The sequence below is a fragment of the Ovis aries genome, chromosome 15 (assembly GCF_016772045.2).
Source record: "Ovis aries strain OAR_USU_Benz2616 breed Rambouillet chromosome 15, ARS-UI_Ramb_v3.0, whole genome shotgun sequence".
Lineage (NCBI taxonomy): Eukaryota > Metazoa > Chordata > Mammalia > Artiodactyla > Bovidae > Ovis > Ovis aries.
This window is the reverse complement of record NC_056068.1, coordinates 5,492,233-5,501,583: the sequence shown is the minus strand read 5'-3', so window position 1 is coordinate 5,501,583 and position 9,351 is coordinate 5,492,233. Positions and strand designations below refer to the sequence as shown.

Here is a 9,351-nt window from a genome sequence, read left to right as displayed (position 1 = left end):
GGAGAGCATTTTCATCTGTGAATAGAGGCAATCTGAGCACAATTATTTACTTGGGCAGGGAAAGGAACTCCATTGATGGAATATATAAGTAAAAGGAGAAGATAAAGAACAGGTTTATTTTCCTACCAGAAAAAAATGAGGTGTGTGAACTAGGTGATTTGTTTTAATTATAGGATTTTGCTTCACAACTTTTTTCAGAGCCTGCCCTGTATGGTGACAACTCCCTTGATCTTTCTCCTTAGGTGTGTCAGGAACGCATATGATGCCTGGTTGGCAGAAATAGCATCCCTTTGGTAGGGCACCTGGGGAGGGGAAATAGCAGATTGTTTCCAGTTCTGATTGAGCCCATTTTGAGGTCCCAGCCATGGAGACCCTGATCCTGTATCTCCATTGTTGACTGATCAGTCCACAACACACCCAAGATTGTGAGGAAAGTGCATTCGTTGAAACAAACAACACAATAAAGTAACTGACAGATTCTCTTTATTAAATAATAAGTAAATAGTCTATATACAGTCACTTGCTTGTTGCACGAGTGCTAACCCTGTTCCCATGGGAGGCTAATGCACATGACCAGAGTACAAATGCACAGCCCATTTGAATGCCCTGTGATATGTAAGGCTAGTGAGCAAGACACACAGCTCACACTCTCAGTCTCCGTCACTGCACACCTAGGAGAACACGAACCATTTCAGTTCATGGAGACTTAGGTGAAAAGTTATCAGCTTAACTTAAAATGCCCATGTTATGCCTTCTAAACATCTCTCCTAACAATTCAACCAGCTGTTACTCTTCAACACATGTGTCACTTTCTTTGCATTTGGGTCAAATTCAAACTGCGAAGATCCACTGAAGAAATAGTAAAACCCTGCAAATGCAGACAGGGGAAATAATGAGATATTTTTCTTCAAGTAAATAAATTTGGCAACACACAGAACTCAGAATAACAAATACTTAAAAGTAGAAAGTGTTTGTAGAGATTTACTATGTGCCAGGAACTATGGTAAGCATTTTGCATGACTTTTATTTTCATTTCTTTCTGTAAAAGTCCTATGAGGCACATATATCTAACTCCATTTTACAGATGAGGAAGTTGAGATTCAGACAAATTTAAATGCCTGCCCAAGGTCACTTAATAAGGAAAAGATGTGAACAGCACCCCACTCCAGCTCTGTCTGACAGCAGAACCAGGCTCTGGGTTATTAGGTTATTCCGCTTGAAATCAGATAAAATTCTCTGCATCTTCAGAAACTGTGTATCTTTACACTTTTCCTTCTGAATACTCCTCCTCTCCATTGCTGACAAAGAAGCCTGATTCTTTGGCCTCAGAGAATCTCAGGGACTCTTTCAGAACCAGATGGTCCTTTCTGACTCTGCCATCCTGGTGCTCAGGTTACCTTTCAATAAAGATCATCTATTCCTCCACCCACCTATAACTAAGTGGGGGAGAAAATCCTTTTTTTTTTTTTTTAACTTTGGGCTCATGGAAAGTTAAATATTGGCAGCTGACTGACTACTCAGGAAAGACAGAGAAATTCTCCATGGGAATTAGCGGTGGGATGGAGAAGACAGCTGGCCAGTGTTGAACTTGGCCACACCACTTGAGGGTTTTTTTATACAGCTTATTATATGAAGTAGTCATACAATTGATATGAAATTTGTAAGCTGTAATTTAGGGTTGGGAGGAGGAACTGGTTAAGGAAAACTGTTATCAAATTCTTCAGCTTTCCTCTTTCTTCTGGTACTATAGAATGTTTCAAGTGCCCCACTGCCAACAAAAGGAGTATCCTCTTACCAAATACTTTAAAAACAGCATCCACCTCTGGTTCAACCCCTGGAAAATCTTCCACTATTTGCTTGGGAAAACCTGGCTCCATGGATTGTCTCTTCTCATCAAATCTGTACCAAGTAAGAGAAACAAAGCTCAGCATTGCACAGAGGCTGTGTTATCAAAATCGGCAAAAAATGTGGAATTCTAATCAATTTTCCAAGATTTGCAAATAAATGTCAGGCATGTTTAATGCTACAGAAATGTGTGATTTTAATGGTACTGCAAACTAGGCTCTAAAAATTGTATCTCTACCAGAAAGAGAGGCAACATCTTGATCTAGCAGATGCTGTTTGCTACCATATTTCTTAGGTCTGGAGAGAAAGAATCTTAATCATCCTTCTATCACAAAGATATGAACACAGAGTGAATCCAATCATTCATTTCAAATACAAATTTCAAGTTTTCTATCATATTTGGTTCATATATGTTGTCACTGGGGCTTCCCAGATGGCTCAGCAGTGAAGAATCCTCCTGCCAACATACGAGACACATATTCGATCCCTGGGTCAGGAAGATCCCTTGGAGGAGGAAATGGCAACCCACTCCAGTATTCCTGCCTGGGAAATCATGGACAGAGGGGCCTGGCGGGTTACAGTCCATGGGGTCGCAAAGGGTTGAGCATGACTGGGGGACTGAGCACAGACACAGGGACTCCCCCACAGCTGTCTAGAGCCCCACCGTTCTTCCTGTGGGGGACGAAGGTCTAAGAGGAAGATAGGCAACTTCCTTAGAGAAAGAAGATAATTTCCCTAACTAGGATCATATAAAGTTATTACAAACAAATATTACCTCCAGTATTTGTCCTCTGCAAAGAAGTACGTTTTCTTCTTTTCCTTGTCAGAAAAGGCTGCATCTATTTTCCTGACTGTTGAAGGAAGGCCCAGGGTATGGATGCCTCTTGGGTAACCTGCTTGCATCTCATTGCCTCTGATGGCCCAGAACTGATTTCCTGTATTTATGAGAAAAAAACCACAATCACACTGAATCTAAAACAATTGAGTCTTTGGTTTTGGAAATACTTCTTAGCACCTTTGATTTTCATAGTAGGAAAAGAAGCCAGAATTTTAGATTTAGCAGCCCCAAATAGACATTAAACAAAAACTTGTAGGTTGAATGAATGAACACAGATGGAATGAACACAGCTGTAAATTCCAAATGAGGGAATTTACAACTGGGCTATTTCTATTCTTGTGTTCATTTCATCATCTATAAAATATAAATAAAATAATGCCGGTTTCCATTACAGCTTTGTTACCTTTAAGCAATAAACCAGACAAAATTTGTTGTAGAAAAATATTAAAGTCTTAATCAATTTTTTGGTGAGAGGCTTTATTTCAACAAATTAAAGAAATTATTACATAATAATTACCTTTAAAAATGAAAACCGTGTCTTTGCTAGTAACTTCATATGCGGCATCTATGCCTGAAGGAAGAGATGGCCAGAATGAAGAGATCAAATGAAATTCAGGTTCGAGTGTCCTGAAAGATTTCCGCCAAAAATGTCTGAAATACATGCAAAAAGAAATGAAAATTGAAAAAAGTCTTCCACCTTTTAGCATATTTTCCTCACTCTCCTTCCTCACCCATTTTCCTCCATTCCCACATCCTCTAGGATCAATGACAGACAGAAATCAGGTATGTTGCCATTAAGGAAAAATCTTTCCTTTCTCCCCCCGCCCCCCCAGAAGACTGCATTGGACCTGTTGGCATAGGATTCCAGAATAATGTCTCTGTGAAAGGGAAGTTATCCTATAATGCAAATTAATCAACTGACTGTAAGTTTTAAACACCCACAATTCATGCAAAACAGTATATATATTACACCATCATTTATACTTTCAAAAAGAAAGGCAGATGTGTATATGTACATGTAAGTATATTTTTATACAGTCACGGAATAATTCTGGAAGGATATTTAAGCATTCATCACTATGGATGGAGATAGGGAGAACTGAGAAACTGAATCAGTGATGTGATGATGCCTTCTTTTAACTATCTTTCCACTTGTGCGGTTTTATCATGTGCATATTTATCCAGCAGTGAGTAAATTAATTGATTAAATGTAATAGTCTCCTGGTATCATTTTTAAAGGAAGTAAAGATAAAATTCAGATTCTAAAGTTTTACTTGTGACTTTTCAAAAGTAACCATGACTCAATAATATTTGGGAGTGATAGTTACAGGATAAAAATAAAATCATCTTAAGTCTTTGAAAATGAACTTGACAGTTTTAGGAAAATATGGAAAGTGGAGCGTCAGAATAATTTCAAGTCTCAGAGCAAAATTGTTTTGTTTTAAATACTTAAAAATCTCTATCAAGTTTCTATTTGTTTTCCTAAGCATTGCATTGATACATCAAAAGAATAGATAGGAATATAAAGTTTTCTGGACTGACCTGCCTTTAAAGAACAGGATTTCTCCCCTCAGTGTGCTGATTGCATCGAAGGACAAGGCAGGATCACACGCAGCTGGGGTCCCGGGCTCCGGAGGCACAGATTCCGTGGGCACCACGGGGTCATTAGGGGAAACTAGGGGAGACCCTAGAGGGGACAGAGGTGAGGATGCAAACATCAGCAGGAAATGATGCTTCTGTCCCTGTATATGCGTCCCACACGTTCTCAAAGTGCCTCGAGTAAAATTATAAATGTTTTATGCCGCATTTGGAAGCTTTCCTGAAGACCATCCTTGCAAAGCTCCCACGTCTAATTTTTCCAGCATCACTCACCGTACAGGAACTGAATGCCGTTGATATCATCCTGAGAGAGGCGGAACCGAGTGAGGTCTGTGAGAGGGTCGTAGACTGGGTACATCAAAGCTTCACGTTCGGTTGAGTGTTGGAGACCCAGGGAATGGCCAAATTCATGGGCAGCAACAAGGAATAAATTGATTCCTATTTAAGAAATCATAGATAACAGTTACTTTTTCCTTAAATACATGTACATTATACAGGTCAGCTGTGCATTATGTTCATTTGGTCAGCTGTTATAGTCGCTTATTTCCTAGACGCACACAGTACCTTTCTTGCCCCTTCTCCACCTTTTTTTTTTTTTTTGGTTAATTGATCAACTGACTGATTACACTTAATGGAAAGTCAAGTGTTTTTCAAGGCTCATTCTTGAAATCAGTCTTTGAGACAAAGTATCCAGCCATATCCAATTATTCCCATCTCCAGTCTGCCTCTGCTGATTCTTGTCCCATTGGGAAATCTGTTACACTCCATTTCTCCAATATTCTTATTTATTTAGACTTCTCCAAGTTAAAATAAAAATCAACACCAAAATCATTCTGAGGGATGTGTCACTGACCTGATGTATCCTTTGTCCATTGTTCATCATCATCAAAGTGAGCATCTCCATAAAACCCTGATCCAGGTGGATAGGCGTGAGCCAAAACTTTTCCAGGTCCATCAAAAGGCAAAAAGTCCCCATGTTCTAAGAGAGGGAAAAAAAAAATATTGAATGATCAATAATTAAGATCTCTTTAGAATCTTTTCTAATGAAACAACATTACATAAAATTTTGTGTGGGTTTCCCCCCACCCTTGTTCTGTTTGTTTGTTTGTTTGTTTTTACCTCTAACTGCAAATATGATCATTATGTCAGCTTCTCCTTCATAGATCCTGGAGAATGTAAGTGGAGTCACCTCCTCCCAGACCGTCAGAGCTTTTTCAATGGCAGAATCAACAGCATCTCTGGGTAAATCCTTTGTGTAATTCACAATTCTGTATGAAAAAAAGTAATAATAAAGGTGCTATTTTCTCCTGTGATAGTAATTTATAAAATCTCAATAGCATGTCAAAATCTCTTTGGACCCATTACCTGTAGGTAAGGTGAGTTTTCCTCCACTTGGGCATACCAGGAAAGGTGCTGAAGGAACTGACATCAGGAATCCCACATCGGGGCTTGCGTATCACCTCCAGGGTGTCAGAGTCCAGCTTTCCTGTCACCTCCAACCCCAGAAACTTCTGCATCTCTTGAATCTTTTTGACTACTGGACTACTGTCCTTTCTTCTAACAAACTGTTTCGTATCCTTTGCAAGGTTGTAGTAGTTTTCTAGATATTGCTAACGGAAAATAAGTGTAGTTTCAGGTCATCTTATGATTTTTAGTGGTTTACAGTAAATTTGTGCAGTTGCTCATTTAAGCTATTTGAAATAGTCGTCTAGCCTACTGAAATAATAGTCAATGTCATGTTTAATTCTTCAGTTACAGACTCTTCTTCACTTTTGCTTTATCTTTGTAACAGAATAATCTCTGCAGCTTATTTTACTACCAGAGCAATGAAAATCGCCATGACCTGGAAAATCAAGGTAAGTACCTAGGGAACTTACAGGAGATAAACTAAACAATCAAACTTCCTCGTGTGTATTTGTCTATTTCAGCTACATTTATTCAATTTTCCACTTTATACTGCTCATAAGGAGTTGGCTTAAGAAAAAAACTTAGAAAAATCTCTGTGTCTAATCATGACAGCAGCAATAAAAATATCCAGCTAACATTATATTGGATTAAAATACCTACAGAAGTTTCAAGATAAGACACATTTCATACACTCTCTGCTTGTTACTCATGTATCTTAAACACTGCTGCTACTAAGGTGGTTTTGATCTTAGTACCTAATATCTCTGGCTTTTGTTCCTTCCAGTATAAAAGGAGAAGCCCAGATGAGTGATACTGAGACCCTTTCCATGTGCAACACTGTAGAACTCTGCGTTTGCACTTCATACATGGTCAGTTCCAACAATTCTGTGCAAGCTTTATAAACAGAAAGCAGAGCTAGTTTCCCCACTGGGCCATCAGGGATGTGAGGACCACCCCCCTTAATTACCTGAACAAGCTCCATGCTGTCTTCCTTGTCCCTTGCAGCCCTGTCCAGTGGATAGGCTGAGCACACTGCCACACATAGCGACAGCAGAATTGGAAGGCTTCTCATTTCCACTGACTTTTCTCAGCTTGATGTGGTCTTAATGGCTTGCTCTCTGTCTATCTTCTACTATGTCCACGGTCTACAGTCCGATTTTTATAAGGTGACAGTGTTTGTTTAGATCACACGCAGCTTGACTCATGATTGCTTTCTTTCAAATGGCAACAGGACCATTTCCAAAAATTCTGAATCCAAAGTAGGATGATACAACCTACTTTACTAATTTCTCCCAACGTTTCCAATTTTGCAAGTCAAAAGAGTGATTAATCTCCAGGAAATGCTTCCTGTCTTGGTAAGAAGAAAACTGGGGCATTTTTTTTTTTTTTTTAATTCTGGAAAAAATGACTGGAATTTACTAGACAGTTTACATTTGTGGGATTGAGAGAAGAAGTAAGTTGACCTGGTAAAAAGTCAGAATTCTGTAGAACTTTTAAATGCAGTTTTAAGAAAAATGTATTTAAAATCAAATGTGATAAGAGATAAGTGAATGTGAAGCTGAATATATATAGCCACAGTCTATACTGTTAAATCCTGTAAAAACAGAAGAAATATACTCTAGAATAAAATTGAAAGGGAAATTCACTTTTTGAGCTTTTGATTTGAAATACCTAAATCTGATGCAAAATTGATTTAAAAGCAGGCAGTTAGTCCGGGTAGGACTCTATCTGATAACTTTCCACTTTTGCCTTCCTATTTATCATGCTTCTCCATGACTAGTTAGACAGGATAGCACATGATCCTTGCTGCCTCCAAGCTATATAGTCATTCTTCTAGCTATTCACTTGTTCCTCAAGTGCCACAGTTTTAAATGTTTCAGAATAAACAAATTAAGATCGCAAATTTGAAGATAACATTTAAAGGAGAAATATAGAAAAAAGTGACCACAGTAGCTGGGAAGGATGAAAGAAGGAAAAAAATAGTATAATGTACTAGAGGAGATGGTTGCTGCACAACTAATTTTATAAGAAGAAAAGAAATTGTACAGGAATTGTGAAGAAGGAAAGATATTTTCTTGAGAGAAAGCCTAGGATAAAGTCACAAATAAGTGAAGACTGAAATAGTTTGGATGTAGAGGAAAATCCAGGAACAGGATAAACAACCATACAAACTCAAGAAAGTTTAGTGTCTCTATGAAAAAATGGCAAAGGTTTGACTTTTTATTGACGTAAAAAGTGTACGAACATGAGTAGTGAAAAATGAAAAATGAAGTTGTGGGAAGATAGGTTGGAGCTTCTTTGTGGAATGCCATTAGCGACTAAGATGTTTGTGTTATTTCGTTTATTTCAGATGTTTACTTGATTTTGTTATTGCTGGAAATCCATGTTCTACAAAATATTTTCAATTAAATTTTTTATATTTCAATAAAATTTTGTATTTTTACTATAGAAAATTTAAAATTCATAAAAATGTAGAGGAAATTAAATTATTTATGGTCAAGCTACTAGGAGAAAAAATACGATTAGCACTTTGCAGTACTTTCTTCTGATTTTTGATAATTGTGTATTCCATTTTATATCATGCTCATTCATGGACAATTTATAAAATTTTATCTATTTTTCCTATGAATTTGAATGTCATCTGCCAGAAGGAAGTACTAGTAAGGCGAAGTATTTCTTCTTCACCATGTAAAAATAAAACATGTTGCTTTCAGGTTTTTTAAAATGTACATTTTCCATAGTTGAAATCAGATCATATATATTATTTTTCATGTCTAATTTCCATAGAAACATTCAAACATATTGGTTGAAAGGTGAACTAGAGGAAAAAAGGAAGTTGGGAACAGATAATATCCGCAAGTGGGGTGACTGTCTTTTTCATTTATAAAAGTCTAATGACTCAGACCACTCAGCAAGAGTAGTAAATGTGTTGAAATCCATGATTCAAATTCCTTGGCAATGACAATGACTTTTATGTGGCTCCAGGCAACTTGATTTTAGAGAAGGAAGGACAGCATTTTGTAATATGCTTGGTGTGACAATTTGACTGTGCACACACACACACACACACAATTTGGGGGGTACTCCAATAGGACGTGTATTTAATCTGATTATAGGATACAAAATATTGCTTGTGAAGCACTTTTTCTCCTATGATGATTAGAGTAAAAGCAGAAGGGAGATAGGTGTGAAAAGGTGCATGGCCCAGGCATAACCCCATACTGCCAAATCTACCTGACAAGTCACCTTTCAGCTAGAAGACTGAAAACCAACTGAGAAACAAGAACTCTGTTAAATGTTTTAAAGCTGGACCTATGCATTCTGAAATTGTCCATTTGGGGTCAATTGGCAATTGTATGTCTTTATGTAATTTTCCAAGGTGGTTCAGGAGAAATTTGATAATTCTAGCAAGTTTGAGCACCTCTTTTGGTAACTTGTCCTATGGGAGGTATCTTGGATAGGTATGAAAATCTAAGGTCACAATTTCTTGTCTCTCATCCAAAATCAACATGCCTCCAATAGAGATGTTTCAGCGTTTTCTAGTTCATTGAAAAATAAAAGTTCTGGTCCCTGATCAGACATTTGAGGAGAAGAAATATCTTTCCAGTTCTTTAAAATGACTGCAAGTTCCTGAAGTTTTATAAGATAAGCATAGATAAGCC

The 9,351-nt window shown here is 37.6% G+C and overlaps 1 protein-coding gene across 1 annotated transcript; it reads right to left on the bottom strand.

Annotated features, from left to right (window-relative positions):
* Positions 1 to 466: 466 nt before the first annotated feature.
* Positions 467 to 6,823, bottom strand: LOC101118895 (stromelysin-1). The gene is made up of 10 exons (XM_004015970.5): positions 6,657 to 6,823; positions 5,648 to 5,892; positions 5,402 to 5,550; positions 5,136 to 5,261; positions 4,556 to 4,720; positions 4,226 to 4,370; positions 3,201 to 3,334; positions 2,621 to 2,780; positions 1,796 to 1,899; positions 467 to 868 (listed from the first exon to the last, which is right to left on the bottom strand). The coding sequence occupies exons 1-10, from the start codon at positions 6,759 to 6,761 to the stop codon at positions 768 to 770; spliced, it is 1,434 nt and encodes a 477-aa protein (XP_004016019.3). The 5' UTR covers positions 6,762 to 6,823; the 3' UTR covers positions 467 to 767.
* Between the last annotated feature and the right edge of the window lie 2,528 nt (positions 6,824 to 9,351).